Below are 18,192 nucleotides of genomic sequence, written 5' to 3'. Positions count from 1 at the left end.
GTTTGTCTATGAATGGGACTCTCTTTGGCAATCAGTTTATTGTTTTGAGGATGTTTGTTTTAAAGTCATGGCAATGACAGAAACTTGCCCAAGAGGTGATAACACCTTTGATCTAACTGAAGTCTTGTATCTGGCGACACTGTTCTACGACCTCCTGGAATAGATATAACGATGAGCTTCAGATTCTTTCCCTTACTGCATGCTAATTTCTTTAAGTCCTTCTCCCTTGTTTCTTCTGCTATCACTTCTGACAATAAAATATGGGTTTATCACCAGGATCGAAGCTGCCTCTACCACCTCTGTCCCTACCTCTATTCTTCCAGCCAAACTTCCTTGAAACTTACCCTACTCCTGAACTTGCATCTTTCTCCAGTAATTCATTTTTCTAATATTCCAAAGGCCTTCCTGAGTAGCCGCTTGAAAGCCACAATCTACCCTCTGTAAACTTGAGGTCAGCTAGAGTTTGTGTCTTACCTAACACTGTCTTTTTCTGCAATCACTCCTTTTCTTGTTAATCTATGTTGGAACTCCGTTAAGCAACCTTGATTTTAAAAATCTTGTCCTTGTTTTCAAATACTTCAATGGTGTCACCACTCCCTACCTTTGTCATCTGGTCCAACAACCTAGAATCATAGACCTTTTAGCACTGAAGGAGGCCGTGTGAGCCATCGTATCTGTACTGGCTCCTGAAAGAGCTACCCAGCTAGTCCCACTCTTCAGCCCAACTTTTAATGGTCTATTTTGGAGGATTCTAAATGCAAGGAAATTGCCCATTGGAAGTTTCAAATTGTTGAACAATTCTCTTTGATTCTGCTGCATTAGGGACTTCTCGTGGCGCAGAGGCACAATTCCAGTTGCAATTATAGAGTCATAGAGATGTATAGCACGGAAACAGACCCTTCAGTCCAACTCATCCATGTGGGCCAGATATCCTAAATAAATCTAGTCCCATTTACCAGCATGTGGCCCATATAGCGCTAAACCTTTCCTATTCATATACCCATCCAGATGCCTTTTAAATGTTGATCTTGTAGTAGCCTCCACCATTTCCTCTGGCAGCTCATTCCATACATCACCCTCTGTGTGAAAAAGGTCCATTTTCAATCTTTCCCCTCTCACCTTAAACTTATGCCCTTTAGTTTTGGACTCCCTCATCCCAGGGAAAAGACTTTGTCTATTACCCTCTCCATGGCAAAAGTGAGGACTGCAGATTCTGGAAACCAGAGTTCAGATCAGAGTGGTGCTGGAAAAGCACAGCAGGTCAGGCAGAATCCAAGGTGCAGGGAAATCGAAGTTTTGGGCAAAAGATACCCTCTCCATGTTCCGCATGATTTTATAAACCTCCATAAGGTCAACCCTCAGCCACCAGTTGCTCCAGGGAAAACAGTCACAGCCTATTCAGCCTCTCCCTGCAGCTCAAACCCTCTATCCCTGACAACATCCTTGTAAATCTTTTCTGAATCCTTCCAAGTTTCACAATATCTTTCTTATAGAAGGGAGACCTGAACTTGTCAGTATTGCTGACAACTGTCTAGCCATGGGGTATCTCATATTTCCACGTGGTTCAGTGTCACAAGTTGGTTTGTCGCAGCCCCGTTAAGCACAGCGATTGTTTTATAACATCAAAGACGCACACGTTATTCCTGTTGCATTCATTAAGATCCATGTTTCTGACATTTCTACACCCTCATCCCACAATGTGCTATCATGAAATCTACTTCGAACATTGCCAGATCATATATTTGGCTTTGACGTGTGTCATCGTATTTATAGTTAGTTGGCTGGATACTTTATGGCCGGTTGCGATAAGGTCCACTTGCTGCTTTCCACAGAGTTCCAACAATTGTTGTCAATTTTAAAATTAGTCACGGACTTTAATAGCAGTGCTGCACTGAGCACTGGGAGTGTGAACCGTGGAAACATCCTTATCTGTCTGAAGACAATTGCCTTTCGCTCCAGCCTTCCCCTGCCTCCGGGGCCAAGCGTTTTAATATAGGGCTCTGACGTGTGAGCAACGCAGAGAAGGCTCCTGTAATCTCTTGAGGTATAAATAGAAGCGCAAGTTGGGAGTGGGCAGTGTCAGCACGGCGCCACTGGACACATCCGTGTACTGCAGCCTGGGCAGCATGGAATACGCCAAACAGATAGTCACTCCGGAAACCAACAGGCTCTGCTGCACCAAGAAGTTTGTGGCCAGTTGGTTTGAGGGCTACAGCGACTTGCCTGCAGATTCCAAGAAAGCCACGGTGCAGTGGAAGGACGAGAAGAAGCGAGGAGGGGAAGATGCCCTGGCTGTTCTGGAGGAAGCCTACACCAGCATCCTGAGGGGGTTAGGGGAGGACCCAGAGAGGCAGGGTCTGCGAAAGACTCCCAGAAGAGCCGCTAGAGCAATGCAGTTCTTCACCAAAGGTTACCAAGAAAACATTCCCGGTAAAGTTTGCAATTCCAATCGACCGCTCATTTTGTTTGTTGCCTTTCACGTGCTGCCTTTGCCAAGTTGAGCCGGCAACTGCAGGGCATGGTTAAAGTTTATTTCACATCTAGCATTTATAGCAGACCGTTAGCTGTGACCGTCTTCAAGATTGGCGCGCAAGAGAAAAATCATCATTCACTCCACTGTCGATGAAAAGTTTAAGTCAGAACCGGGTAGAAACAGCTTGTGTGGAGATTAATAGTATGATGATCCATTGGTTTTGATTGACCGCCCAACATTTGTGAGCAGCAGGAGACCCCCCTGCGGGGCTGATGCCATTCAATCACTGAGTTAGAAGTTGTCACACGTTCTCATGACCCAAATACTGACTGGGTCAACACTGCCTGGTCAGAGGGCGTTTTGTTAAACACTGATAGCCAGGGGTTGGGGAAGGATTAAATGCTCCTTCTATAGTGCCAGCTACCAGTGTCTGCTGTGACTCAAAACGTTGTGGATTTGAATCCCACTCCAGAGACTGGAGCACAGAGACTTGAGGGCACTCATCACAGCTCCAGGATATCTCTGCAGGAGTTCGACAGGGCAGTACCCTGTCCAAAACATCATCTTCCATCTTCAATGAATTTCCCTTCATGGTGAGGTGGGAAGTTGGATGTTCACTGGTGATTGCACAACATTCAGCATCACTTACACTTCTCAGATGCTGAAACAGCTGATACCCAAATGCAGCAAAACCTGGACAACATGCAGGGGTTGGTTCATTAAGTAACGAGTAAAATACACTAAACATGTGGCAGGCAATGACCCATCTCCACTTACATAAGTTCTTAGTGAGATCACAACTTGAATATTGTTTGCAGTTTTGGTTTCCTGATTTAGCAGGAATGTAAATGCATTGGAAATAGTTTGGAGGAGATTTACTAGATTGGTACAGGAATGTGTGGGTTATCTTATGAGGATAGGTTGGACAAAATGGGTTGTTTCTATTGGTGTTTAGAAGTATATTGAATTACTTGATTGGAATGTCTGAATGATCCTGAAAGGATGTTTCCTCTCCTGAGTCAGTCCATAAATAGAGGGAACTGTTTTAACATTTGCCGGTTTCCTGACACCATCAATTGCAGACAACCATGCAGGTGTGCTAATGCAGCAACATGGATTTGCGTGGTATCAGACATTACAGACATTATTAGATTGTATGTGTTGTCATACATAAGTACTGCACTATGCATGTACAATGAAGTGTACATGCTCTCAAAACAGGGTTCAGTGGTGGGAGGTGGGAATGGAAGGGAGAGAATCGGAACGGGACAAAGTAAGGAAGTGCTCTACCCCTTGAGGCATAACAATAATCAATTACCTTAAAATATCTAATCTCCTCACCATCAAGCTTCTTACATTATCTTTATTCATGGTTCCCAATAGTTCAAGAAGATTACTAAACATTATTGTATTGTACTTTTATTGCCTTCACCTGAGTTGGCACTTTTGTTAGAAACTATTACCTATGGGTTTGAAGGGATTAATACTTAATTTAACTGCAGTAAGCACCACCACCAGTGATAAGATCATGACGACCAATGAAAGAGTAAAGTAGGACCTTAGGTGACAGATTTAAGGTGAGGTGTTTCAAACAATCTTTGTAGTAGTATAGAGCTTATTCTTGGGTTGAGTTTTAAAACTGGAATAAATTATATCTCATTTACCTGATAAAATTCTTTCTTCTATACTGTGAATTCTCCTTGTGCACTACCAATACAGTACCGAGGGATCATTCCATTGTTGGAGGTGCTATCTTTCAATTTAACAGCTCTGTAATTCATCATTATTAACCTTGTTTACTTTTTATATGTACTTATCTCTACATTGCAATGTCCTCCATTCTGAAATTTATCCTGCTGCAATATTATCAGCAGCAATGAGGATGAAGACAGGCTTTGAGAGCACAACTTAAATCAGTTCTGTCCATATTACTGCTCTATTTTTGATAAAAACAGAAGTAATGTTAAAAATATATGTTCTTCTGCTTTTACTGAGGGTTTACTCCATCTAGCCTACTAATATCTGAAAACCACAATGGTCAATACATTTGACAATGTCCATAGGGCTACAATGGCAAAGTCTCTGCACTTGTTATGTGCTTCATAATGGATTGTAACACTATATACTTTCCCCATCTCTATACAATTGTGGCTGATTAATTCCTCTGTGATGCCTTTCATTTGTTACTTCTTTGACAAAGCTTTAGTTCAGCTATCCATATCTACCATTATTTAGTTGATGTCAAATTCTGTTTAATAATGTTCCTGTAAAGTCCATTGGAATGTTTTGCTACCTAATGGCACTCAATAAATGCTATTTGACATTGTTATAGGTTCATGGGAACAGTGACAACCATGTGTTCCTCACCCTTTTTTTGTAAGTTAAAGCATATTTTATGCAAGTAGTAAAATGTTAATCAAATGGCAGGGAAATTTTAAGATATAAATCATCTTGTGGAGGCAGAGGTTGAGGCTGTCATATTAAGTAAGTGCTATGCATCATAGAGTCATAGAGGTGTACAGCATGGAAACAGACCCTTAGGTCCAACCTGTCCATGCCGACCAGATATCACAACTCACTCTAGTCCCACCTGCCAGCACCTGGCCCACATCCCTCCAAACCCTTCCTATTCATACACCCATCCAAATGCCTCTTAAATGTTGCAATTGTACCAACCTCCACCAGTTCCTCTGGCAGCTCATTCCATACATGTACCACCCCCTGCATGAAAAAGTTGCCTCTTTCTTATGTCTCTCTGGTGGGCGGCACGGTAGCACAGTGGTTAGCACTCCTGCTTCACAGCGCCAGAGACCCGGGTTCAATTCCCGCCTCAGGCGACTCTCTGTGTGGAGTTTGCACATTCTCCCCGTGTCTGCGTGGGTTTCCTCCGGGTGCTCCGGTTTCCTCCCACAATCCAAAAATGTGCAGGTCAGGTGAATTGGCCATGCTAAATTGCCCGTAGTGTTAGGTGAAGGGGTAAATGTAGGAGAATGGGTCTGGGTGAGTTACGCTTCGGCGGGTCGGTGTGGACTTGTTGGGCCGAAGGGCCTGTTTCCACACTGTAAGTAATCTAATCTAATCTCTTATATCTTTCCCCTCTCCCCCTAAACCTATGCCCTCTCGTTCTGGACTCCCACACCCCAAGGAAAAGACTTTGCCTATTTACCCTATCCATGCCCCTCATAATTTTGTAAACCTCTACAAGGTCATCCCTCAGCCTCTGACACTCCAGGGAAAACAGTCCCAGCATGTTCAGCCTCACCCGATAGCTTGGCAACATCCTTGTAAATCTTTTCTGAACCTTTTCAAGATTCACAACATCGTTCCGATAGGAAGGAGACGAGAATTGCACACAATATTCCAACAGTGGCCTAACCAATGTCCTGTACAGCCACAACATGACCTCCCAACTCCTGTGCGCAATACTTTGACCAATAAAGGAAAGCATACCAAATGCCTTCTTCACTATTCTATCTACCTGCGACTCCACTTTCAAGGAGCTATGAACCTACACTCCAAGGTCGCTTTGTTCAGCAACACTCCCTAGGACCTTACCATTAAGTGTATAAGTCCTACTAAGGTTTGCTTTCCCAAAATGCAGCACCTCGAATTTATCTGAATTAAACTCCATCTGCCACTTCTCAGCCCATTGGCCCATCTGGTCCAGATCCTGTTGGATTCTGAGGTAACTCTCTTCGCTGTCCAATACACCTCCAATTTTGGTGTCATCTGCAAACTTACTAACTGTACCTCTTATGCTCGCATCCAAATCATTTATGTAAATGACAAAACGTAGGGGACCCAGCACTAATCATTGTGGCACTCCACTGGTCACAGGCCCCAGTCTGAAAAACAACCCTCCACCACCACCCTCTGTCTTCTATCTTTGAGCCAGTTCTATATGGCTAGTTCTCCCTGTATTCCATGCGATCTAACCTTGCTAATCAGTTTCCCATGGGGAACCTTGTTGAATGCCTTATTGAAGTCCATATGAATCACATTTACTACTCTGCCCTCATCAATCCTCTTTGTTACTTGCTCAAAAAACTAAATCAAGTTTGTGAGACATGATTTCCCACGCACAAAACCATGTTGACTATCCCTAATCAGTCCTTGCCGTTCCAAATACATGGATATCCTGTCCCTCAGGATTCCCTCCAACAACTTGCCCACCACTGATGTCAGGCTCACTGCTGTTTAGCTCCCTGGCTTGTCCTTACCACCCTTCTTAAACAGTGGCACCACGTTAGCCAACCTCCAGTCTTCCGGCACCTCACCTGTGACTATCAATGATACAAATATCTCAGCAAGAGGCCCAGAAATCACTTCTCTAGCTTTCCACAGAGTTCTCGGGTACACCTGATCAGGTCCTGGGGATTTATCCACCTTTACCCGTTTCAAGACTTCCAGCACAGCCTCCTCTGTAATCTGGACATTTTGCAAGATATCACCATTTATTTCTCTACAGTCTGTATCTTCCATATCCTTTTCCACAGTAAATACTGATGCAAAATACTCATTTAGTATCTCCCCCATTTTCTGCGGCTCCACACAAAGGTCGCTTTGCTGATCTTTGAGGGGCCTTATTCTCTCCCTCGTTACCTTTTTGTCCTTAATGTATTTGTGAAAACTTTTTGGACTCTTCTTAATTTTATTTGCCAAAGCTATCTCATGTCCCCTTTTTGCCCTCCTGATTTCCCTCTTAAGTATACTCCTACTTCCTTTATACTCTTCTAAGGATTCACTCGATCTATCTTGTCTATACCTGACATATGCTTCCTTCTTTTTAACCAAACCCTCAATTTCTTGAATCATCCAGCATTCCCTATACCTACCAGCCTTTCCTTTCACCCTGACAGGAATATACTTTCTCTGGTTTCTCGTTATCTCATTTCTGAAGGCATCCCATTTTCTAACCGTCCCTTTACCTGTGAACATCTGCCCCCAATCAGCTTTTGAAAGTTCTTGCCTAATACGGTCAAAATTGGCCTTTCTCAAATTTAGAACTTCAACTTTAAGATCTGGTCTATCCTTTTCCATCATTATTTTAAATCTAATAGAATTATGGTCGCTGGCCCTAAAGTGCTCCCCCACTGACACCTCAGTCGCCTGTCCTGCCTTATTTCCCAAGTTTTGCACCTTCTCCAGTAGGTACTGAATCAGAAAATTGTCTTGCATACACTTTACAAATCCCTCTCCATCTCAACCCTTAACACTATGGCAGTCCCAGTCGATGTTTGGAAAGTTAAAATCCCCAACCATAACCACCCTATTCTTACAGATAGCTGAAATCTCCTTACAAGTTTGTTTTTCAATTTCCCTCTGACTATTAGGGGGTCTATAATACAATCCCAATAAGGTTATCATCCCTTTCTTATTTCTCAGTTCCACCCAAATAACTTCCCTGGATGTATTTCCAAGAATGTCCTCCTTCAGCACAGCTGTAATGCTATCCCTTATCAAAAAGGCCACCCTCCCTTCCTCTCTTGCCTCCCTTTCTATCCTTCCTGTCGCATTTGTATCCTGGAACATTAAGCTACCAGTCCTACCCATCCCTGAGCCATGTTTCTGTAATTGCTATGATATCCCAGTCCCATGTTTTTAACCATGCCCTGAGTTCATCTGCCTTTCCTGTTAGGCCCCTTGCATTGAAATAAATGTGGTTTAATTTATTAGTCCTACCTTGTCCCCTGATTCCTGATGAAGGGCTTTTGCCCGAAACGTTGATTTCGCTTCTCCTTGGATGCTGCCTGAACTGCTGTGCTCTTCCAGCACCACTAATCCAGAAACTGCCTTGTCCCTGCCTGCCCTGATTGTTTGACTCGCTTCTGTTCTCAACTGTACCAGTCTCAGATTGATCTCTTTCCTCACTATCTTCCTGAGTCCCACCCCCCACCTTACTAGTTTAAATCCTCCCGAGCAACTCGAGCAAATTTCCCTGCCAGTATATTAGTCCCCTTCCAATTTAGGTGCAATTCATCCTTCTTGTACAGGTCACTTCTACCCCAAAAGAGATTCCAATGATCCAAAAATGTGAATCCTTCCTCCATACACCAGCTCCTCAGCCATGCATTCATCTGCTCTATCCTCCTATTCCTGCCCTCACGAGCTCGTACCACCGGGAGTAATCCAGATATTACTACACTCAAGGACCTCCTTTTTAAATTCCTGCCTAACTCTCTGTAATCTCCCTTCAGAATCTCAACCTTTTCCCTTCCTATGTCATTGGTTCCAATGTGGACAATGACCTCTTGCTGGCCCCTCTCCCCTTGAGAACATTCTGCACCCTCTCTGAGACATCCTTGATCCTGGCACCAGGGAAACAACACACCATTCTGCTTTTTCTCTGCTGGCCACAGAAACGTCTGTCTGTACCTCGCACTAGAGAATCCCCTAACACAATTGATCTCTTGGAACCTGACATACCCCTTGTTTCATTAGAGCCAGTCTCAATACCAGAAATTTGGCTGTTTGTGCTACATTCCCCTGAGAATCCATCACCCCCTACATTTTCTGAAACAGCATACCTGTTTGAAATGGGTATATCCACAAAAGATTCCTGCACTAGCTGCCTACCTCTCTTACCCTTCCTGGAGTTAACCCATCTATGTGACTGTATCTGAGACTTCTTCCCCCCCCTTCCTATAATTGCCATCCATCACATACTGTTGCTGTTGCAAATTCCTCATTGCTTCCAACTGTCTGTCCAACTGATCCATTCAATCTGATAAGATTCATAGCCAGCAGCATTTATGGCAGATATAATCTGCAGTAACCCTTAAACTCTCTTTAAACTCCCACATCTGACAAGAAGCGCATATCACTCTATTAAAGGCCATTTTTGCTCCTTCACAATGTCCAGACCCAGAAAATAACACCGTCTTATTCCTATGCACACACTGCCCCAGGTTAAATTAATAGTTATGGCTTATATTTTAAGTTTAATCGAGAGACCTATCTCCAAAAAACATATAATCAAGAAAGAACCTACTCTACTCACTACCGCAGATTCTCTGTCGGCCACATTTAAAACAACAATTAACTTATCTAATTCTGTACTGTAAACTTCGCCCAACAGTTCCTCCAAGATCAATAGTGAATTTCACTGTTTGATAATTTTCCCAGATGCAGTCGATGTCCAGGGATACACTAATTCAAACAGCAAAGGCAGTAACTGTGCAGATTTTCTCTCTCTCTCTCTCCTGCACTGACCTCACCATGTGCTTCCTTTGTCTGTTCTTCTCCCTTTTAAAACTGCTGTTGTTTTGACCTTTTTTTTTCCAAAGTTCAAAACAATGCAACAGCATATTGTTGCTCCTGGAATTTGAGGAAATCACCTCCAGCACCTAAAATACCTCAAAAAAGGAGCAGCTCATGAAATGTCACCAATTTCATTATCAGTAACTTGAGGAATTGAAATGGATAAAAGTAAAGAGGAGGGAAAATGAATGTTAGCAGTGTTCAAACTAGAACTAAATCGCCCAGACTGGATGCTAAGGGAAGTAACAGCAGATACTGGAAGATTCAGTTAAAAAGTTTCAGCCCTTCTTAGACATCAGTGGTGTTGGAGGTCTAGTGTCATCTCCAGTTTTCAGTGCTCCACAATTGATGACCGTGCATTCCGTTGACTATGGCATAAGCTTAGGAATTCGTTCCTTATACCTCTGCAGCTCCCTCCCTCATTTTCCTCCTTTTAAGACAATCCTCAAAACCTGCCTTTTTGACCAAGCTCAGCTCTCTGAATAGAACTGAAATATCTCGTGTGCTGGCTTGATTAACATTTACCAACCAAAAAATTGTGCTGAAATACTTTTGTTGGTTATTTATGATGTTCCTGTTTCTGTGTTTCTCTATGTTGCATTAAGGTTGGCACTATTATTGTAATACTATTTCTTTGGCTTTGAAGTACTTTGGATTCTTCGGAGATTATGAAAGGCCCTATATAAACCCATTCTTGTTTTTTGTGTGGGGGGTGGGGAATTCAAACTTGTAAAATTGAGCCTACTATGGAGGGTTTGGCCTATCCCAGACTCTCCAGTGGGCAGGGGCTCGGCAGAAGACCATTGCAAAAGGTTTTTTGAGCACACGGCTGCTGAGTCTACCAGCAGACATTGAAAATGAGGTGAAAAATCCCCTCATTTCATTACCATGGCTTTTACAGGCCTGTATTTACTGTAGATAACCCTCACTCTGGGGTGTCTGACCTGCAATAAAACCACACAAATCCCAGAGATATTTATAAAGACTGTGCAAACTGGTAACTGCTTTCTTTTTGACTATAGTGCTGAGTCAATGGGTAGTTCTAGAAATGTTTTCAGTTCTCATGCTATTAATGTTTCTTGTGAAATTTTATTACTTTTTTCACTTGTTTCTGTATGCATTTATCAAACAAGTGCACAGAACAGGAACAGGCCCTTCAGCCCATCAAGACTGTGCAGACACATGATGCCTTTCTAAACTGTAAACCTTTTTGCCTCTATATGGTCCATAATCCCTCTATTCCCTGCCCATTCAGGATGCCTCTTAAACATCACTACTGTATCCGCCTCCACCAACTCCCATAGCAGCACATTCCAGGCACTTAGCATCATCTGTGTAAAAAAAAACTTGCTTCTCACATCTCTTAAACTTAGCCCCTTTTACCTTTAACCTCCCATAGTCATGGATATTTCTACTCTGGGAAAAAGACTCCAAATATCCATTCTATCTATGTCACTCATAATTTTGTGAACTTCTATCAGGTCATCCCTCATATTTTGACATTCAAGTGAAAATAAACCAAGTTTGTTCAGTCTCTCCTCATAGCTAGTAACCAGGCAACATCTGGTAAACCATTTTCTGTACTGTCTCCAAAGCTTCCACATCCTTCTGGTAGTATGGCAACTAGAACTGTACATAAGGGATGGCACAGTGGCTCAGTGGTTAGTACTGCTGTCTCACGGCACGGATCCAAGTTTGACTCCACCCTCAGGCAGCTGTCTGTGTCTGCATGGGTTTCCTTTGGGTACTCCAGTTTTCTGCCATAGTCCAATGATGTGCAGGCGAGGTGGATTAACCATTGGAAATGGAGGATTGCCAAGGTAGAGTCATAGAGGTGTACAGCATGGAAACGGACCCTTCGGTCCAACCCGTCCATGCCGACCAGATATCCCAACCCAATCTAGTCCCACCTGCCAGCACCCAGCCCATATCCTTCCAAACCCTTCCTATTCATATACCCATCCAAATGCCTTTTAAGTGTTGCAATTGTACCAGCCTCCACCACTTCCTCTGGCAGCCCATTCCATACACGTACCACCCTCTGTGTGAAACAGTTGCCCTTTAGTCTCTTTTATATCTTTCCCCTCTCACCCTAAACCTATACCCTCTAGTTCTGGACTCCCCGACCCCAGGGAAAAGACTTTTCCTATTTACCCTATCCATGCCCCTCATAATTTTGTAAACCTCTGTAAGGTTGCTCCTAAGACTCCGACCCTTCAGGGAAAACAGCCCCAACCTGTTCAGCCTCTCTCTACAGCTCAAATCCTCCAACCGTGGCAACATCCTTGTAAATCTTTTCTGAACCCTTTCAAGTTTCACAACATCTGGGGGTGGGTCTGGGTGGGATGCTCTTCAGAGAGTTGGTATGAACTCGATGGGCCAAAGAGACTGCTTCCACACTTTGGCAATTCTATGAATATTAAACAGAGCCTAGCAAAAGTCCTGTATGGCTTCAACATGACTTGCCAATGTTTATACTGTATGCATCAACTGATGAAGGAAAGATGCTGTATGCCTTCTTGACCATCTCATCCATTTGTGTTGCCACTTTCAGGGAACCATGGACCTGTACATCTAGATCCCACTGTAGGATTCTGCTATTTATTATATACATCCCTCTGATGTTAGGTATTCCAAAATGCACCACTTCACGTGTATGGATGAAACTCCAACCCCCATTTCTGTGACCAAGTCTTCACCCTGTCTATACCTTGCTGTTGGCAATCCTCCTCCCTCTCCACAGCTCCCCTAATCTGTGTGTCATTGCTGTGGTTCTGTTCGCCGAGCTGGAAGTTTTTGTTGCAAATCTGCGTGTCATCCATACAATTATCAATTAGGCCATCTACATTCACCTCCAAATAATTAATACATATATTACTAACAACAGGGTCGAGCATTGATCCCTGTGGAATACCACTGGACACCGATCTCCAGTTAGAAATACACCCTTCCACTGCTATTATGTCTTCTATGACTAAACCTTTTCTGTATCCATCTTACCTAGCTCAACGCAGATGCAATGTGACTTCTCCCTTTGTATCAGTCTGCCATGAGGGACTTTGTCAAAGGTGCTGCTAAAGTCCATCTAGACAATATCTACCGTCCTGCCCTCATCAATCATCTTTATCATCACCTAAACAAAGCAATAGCTAAAACATCTATATTAATCCAAGCTCTAAGTTCATCTGCCTTACCTGTCACACTCCTCTCATTAAAATAAAAATACCTCAAACCATCAGACTTGTTGGCTATTCTCCAGTCCTCTGAGACCTCCCCTATGACAAAGAGGATATAAAGATTTCATTCAAGACCCGGCAATTTTCTCACCTGCCTCACTCAGCATTCTGGGATAGATGCAGATGCCATCAGGTCCTGGGAACTTGTTGACCTTAATATTTTTTAAACACCCAACACCTTTTTAAAATGCCTTGGAATTTTCCTTAAGCTTGTTTTACCAAAGACATTTAATGGCCTGTCTTAGCTCTCTAAATTCATTAAGTTATTTCCTGCTATCATTGTGTTCTTCAAGTCTGTCTGTCTTCAGGTTACTAAACCTTACATATGCCTCCTTTTTCTTTCTGATTAAGCACTAAATTTCTCAAATCTTGCCACCCTTATACTTCTTTTTCACAGGAACATGCTGGTCCTGAACTCTAATCAACTGGCCTTTAAAAAATTCCCACAAGCCAGAAGTAGATTTGCCCTCAAATAACTTCCCCAATCTTCAATTCCCAGTTCCTGCCTAATATTTTGGTAGTTAGCCTTCTCCCAGTTTAGTACTTTCAACCAAGAACTACTCTTATCCTTATCCATAAGTACCTTAAAATGCACAGAATTATGGTCACTGTTCCCTAAAAGCTCCCTTACGGAACCTTCAATCACCTGGCAGGGCTCATTTTCCATATTATGGGCTGCTAATAGTTGCACTATTTATATATTGTTTCAAAACAACTGTCCTAGGCACACCTAATAAATTCTCCCCATCCAAGTCCCTGGTACTAAGTGAGTCCCAGTCAATATAGGCGAAGTTAAAATCACCCACCACAACAGCACTATTGTTTTCACATTTTTCCATAATCTGTCCACATACCAGTTCCTCTATGACCTGCTAGCTGTTGGGAGGTTGGAGGATAATCCCATCAGAGTGATTGCATATTTCCTATTCATGACCTCTACCCATTTGGCCTCACTGGATGAGCCCTCCAAGGTATCCTCCCTCAGTAGAGCTGTGATATTCTCTCTCATTAGTAACCCGGTTCCCCAAGCTCTTTCACATCCCTCTCAAGCTCCCCTGGAACATCTAAATCCTGGAACGTTCAGCTGCCAGACTTGACCCTGTCCCAACCAAGTCTCTGTAACAGCTAAAATATATGTATTAATCTAAGTTCATCTGCCTTAACTGTCACACTCCTCACATTAAAATAAAATACCTCAGACCACCAGTACCCTCTCTCTATTGTTCTTCTTCTTAGACCTGCTGCTCTGCTTCCTGCACCCCTACCACACTAGTTTAAATCCTGCTGAGTGACACGAGCAAAACTCCCTGCCAGGATATTGGTGCCCCTCCAGTTTAGGTGCAATTTGTACAGGTCTCACGTGCCACAGAAGAGCTTCCAACGATCCACAAATCTGAAGCCCTTCCAGAGACACCATGTATTTAACTGTGTTGTCTTCCTATTCCTAACCTCACTAGCACACAGCACAAGAAATAATCCTAAGAATACAATCCTAGAGGTTCAACTTTTCTACTTCCTGTTCTCCCTTTGCAGGAGCTGTCTCTCTTCCTGCCAATGCTGTTGGTACTGATATAGACCACAACTTCTGGCTGCTCCCCCTCTCCTTTCAGAATATCCTGTGCCCTGTCAGAGACATCCTTGATCCTGGCACTAGGGAGGCACCATCCTGGAGTCTCATTTACAGTCACAAAAAGATCAATCTGTGCCTCTGATTGTAAAGTCCCTTATCATTACTGCTTGCCTGCACTTTGACCCTTCCTGCTGTACAACAGTACCAGTCCTGGTGGCACTAACTTGGTGGCTGCTGCTATCTCCTGAGAGGCCATGTCACCATCTCCCGCAGCAGTGTTCCTGTTTGAGTGTGGAATGGCCACAGCGGACTCCTGCATTGCCGGCCCCCACTTACTCATCTTCCTGGTGGTCCCCCATTCTTCTGTATCTTTGTGACCAGTTTGCTAAACATGCTACCCACAACATTCTCTGCCTCATGGATATTCCATAGCAAGTCCATCCACAGCTCCAGCTGCTCCATGTAGCAACTCTGAAGCTGAACACACTTACTGCACACATGGTCAGCATGGAGACTGGAAGTGTCCCTGATTCCACACATATTACAGGAGGACCATTCCATGGGGCCGTTCCTCTGCCGTTGTGAATGTTACAGATCTAACTCAACCTTATCGAATACAGACAATAACCCAGGAACTAATTATAAAACATAACCCACTAGTCACCAAACTCTGGTGTCTCACTCGTGCTGCTTCTTTCTAGCAGGCTGCAATTACAAAAAGGAAGCACTTTATCTCTCTCCAGACGTTACTCACAGTCTGCTTCAAGCAGACAAAGCTAGGTCACTTCTTGAGTCATGATATCACCGCTGCAGCTCTGCCCCTAGATTCAGCTCCAGCTTGGTTCTGACTGACCCTATTCCTTGTTCACCCCCAGCATCACTTTGACTGACCCTGCTCCTCAGGTATTTATTCTGCGGTTCACTCTGAGAGACCCCCACTCCTCAGGTATTTATCCTGCTGTTCACCCCCAGGTTGATTCTGACAGACCCCCACTCCTCAGGTATTTATCCTGCTGTTCACCCCTAGGTTCACTCTGACAGACCCCCCCCCTCAGGTATTTATCCTGCTGTTCACCCCCCAGGTACATGCTGACTGACACCCCTCCTCAGCTATTTATGCTGCTGTTCACCCCCATGTTCACTCTGACAGAACCCCCCCCCCAGGTATTTATCCTGCTGTTCACCCCCATGTTCACTCTGACAGAACCCCCCCCCCAGGTATTTATCCTGCTGTTCACCCCCATGTTCACTCTGACAGAACCCCCCCCCAGGTATTTATCCTGCTGTTCACCCCCATGTTCACTCTGGCTGACCCTGCTCCTTAGGTATTTATCTTGCTTCAATTGTTCATCCCCGGTTTGCTCTCCTTTGCTCTGTTGCTGTTCGGTCTGACCTCCAATTATAATGCACTTTATACCACTAGATACCGCACAAGTTTTAAACATCAAACTTTTTAATCACCTGTTCCATTCTTTACATTTCTGCTGAATTACATTGGCCTCTGCTGCTTTATTCTGGTTCAATTAACACCAAAGATTGAATTTTGTACCATGACCTGGATTTCCTTGAACACTTCTCTGCTGCATATTTCTTGAAATGTTGCATTCCAGTTCACCCTTTTATCTTGTAATCTCTTTTAGTTTGTTTTCTGTTAATTTTTTTCCAGTGAGTAAACTGCCTTCAATTCGAATATGAAGTTTGCTTATTCGAGGTGTAACACAAGTTTTAATTCATGTATTACACCTTCACAAAAAAGCACTGACTATTTGATAAATATGCAACCCTCTTCAACCTTTTCCATACCTGTTTTGTTCAGTGCATGCACAGCAGTTCTATCTCTCGGCTGGAAACTCTGGGTTGGAGTCCCACTCCTGGATTTGTTGGCACTGGCTGGTGTGTTCGTAATGTGGCCAAACAAGTTGGTTTTCAGCCTGTAAATCCTTCTAATATCCCTGATGGTAGGCAGTATGAGCAGACAGTCTCCTAGACAGCCATCCTGCACAAGGCATTGGCAAACCACTGCAGCACTTCGCCAATTAGCATGGTCCAATCTCAGAAGTAAGGATGGTAAAAAGACAGAGATCACAGTAATTGACTGAATTTTTGACACATGTACAGACTGCCCTCACCTTTTATTTCTAAAAAGCAAAGATAACATGTCCCAGTTATGACATAATGATACGATCTGAATGCATGTACATGGTGCTATCTAGGAATATCACCTGATTCTATAGATCTTGCAATATAACAAACGGTTTTTTTAGGGTCTATGAATTGCTGCTCTGTAAGATAATTGTTTATAAAGGGCTAATAATATTCACTGTATTAAAGGCCATCCAATCTGTTGACGTGATACAGTCTCAGGAAGACATTTCAGGAGAATAGCTGTGGATCTTGAAGTGACAGATGCATCATCCATGTCTCCCATTAATCTAAGTAGCAATATCCGACTAGTTAATATAATTTGAACATAATTACTATTACATAATGAACTGTATTTTATTAAGACAAGAGCTTTTTTTGTTGACTCACTAGTAGTTGTTCCTCTGCCGTTCCTTAGAATATACCCAGTCTACAAGTAAGGAATAGTGGCATCCTTCTATCTTTCATCCCTCTACATTATGTATTGACTAGACATTTTCGCTGTTGAGCCTTTTGTTATTTCCAGATCTCATTTGGGGGAGGAGAAATGAGGAAATTGGTGATATCCAGTTACAGTCTCTACCCCCAGTCCCAGCTCCAGCCCTATACCAGGTCCTAGCTCCCAGCCTTGCTGTGTTTTCACCATCCCCCCCCCCAGACCACCTCCTCGCTGAGGATGAACGATCAGTCCTCGGCAACGATCAGACCTTCATCCCCCTCCACTCCCAGATCAAAGAATTCACCACTCGTTGTGATATTGAACACTACTTCTGCTGCCTACGCCTCTGGGCTTACTTTTTCCACCAAAGATCCTGCCCACCTTCTGAGGACCCCTTCTTCTGCCTCCAACACACCCCATCCACCTGGACACCCTGTGCCGGTCTGTTACCTGCCCTCGACCTCTTTATTTCCAACTGCCACATTGACCATCTCAACCTGTCCACCCCCGTCACCCACTCTAACCGTTCACCGTCACAACGTGCAGCCCTCCACTCCCTCTGCTCCAACCCCAACTTTACCAGCAAACCAGTGGACAAGGGGAGGGGTGGGCAGTGGTAGTTTGATGCACTGACACTGACCTTTATACTACTGTAGCCAGGTGCTAACTTGAAGACACCTCCTCCTACTGTCCACTTGACCATGACCTCAACCCCCATCACCAAACCATCATCTGCCAGACTGTACACAACCTCATCTCAGGGGACTCCCACCCACCGCTTCCAACCTCATAGTTTGGAAATCCTGCACCGCCCAATTCTACCTCCTACCCAAGATCCACAAGCCTGACTGCCCCGGCTGATCCATCGTCTCGGCCTGCTCCTGCCCCACCCAACTCGTCTCCACATACCTTGATACTGTCCTATCCCCACTGGTCCAGGAACTCTCAATACATTTGGGACCCACCCACACCCTCCACCTTCTCCAAGACTTTTGTTTCCCTGGCCCCAATGCCTCATCTTCACCATGGACATCCATTCCCTATACACCTCTGTCCGCCATGACTAGGGTCT

General features: G+C 43.9%; 1 protein-coding gene across 1 annotated transcript in view; it reads left to right on the top strand.

The window, feature by feature from the left end:
- Nucleotides 1-1,840: 1,840 nt before the first annotated feature.
- The window catches only part of gch2 (GTP cyclohydrolase 2), a 52,414-nt gene continuing 36,062 nt past the window's right edge, over nucleotides 1,841-18,192 (top strand). The window contains exon 1 of the mRNA XM_043695669.2: nucleotides 1,841-2,430. Coding sequence (XP_043551604.1) covers nucleotides 2,127-2,430 — 304 coding nt within the window. The 5' untranslated portion in view covers nucleotides 1,841-2,126. The remainder of the gene's footprint in view (nucleotides 2,431-18,192) is intronic.

Source organism: Chiloscyllium plagiosum, unplaced genomic scaffold (genome assembly GCF_037043375.1).
Source record: "Chiloscyllium plagiosum isolate Xiang-an unplaced genomic scaffold, Cpla_swu_hap1 HiC_scaffold_10, whole genome shotgun sequence".
In the NCBI taxonomy this organism is placed as follows: domain Eukaryota; kingdom Metazoa; phylum Chordata; class Chondrichthyes; order Orectolobiformes; family Hemiscylliidae; genus Chiloscyllium; species Chiloscyllium plagiosum.
The sequence above is the reverse complement of the archived record's forward strand: the minus strand, read 5'-3'. Positions and strand labels throughout refer to the sequence as shown.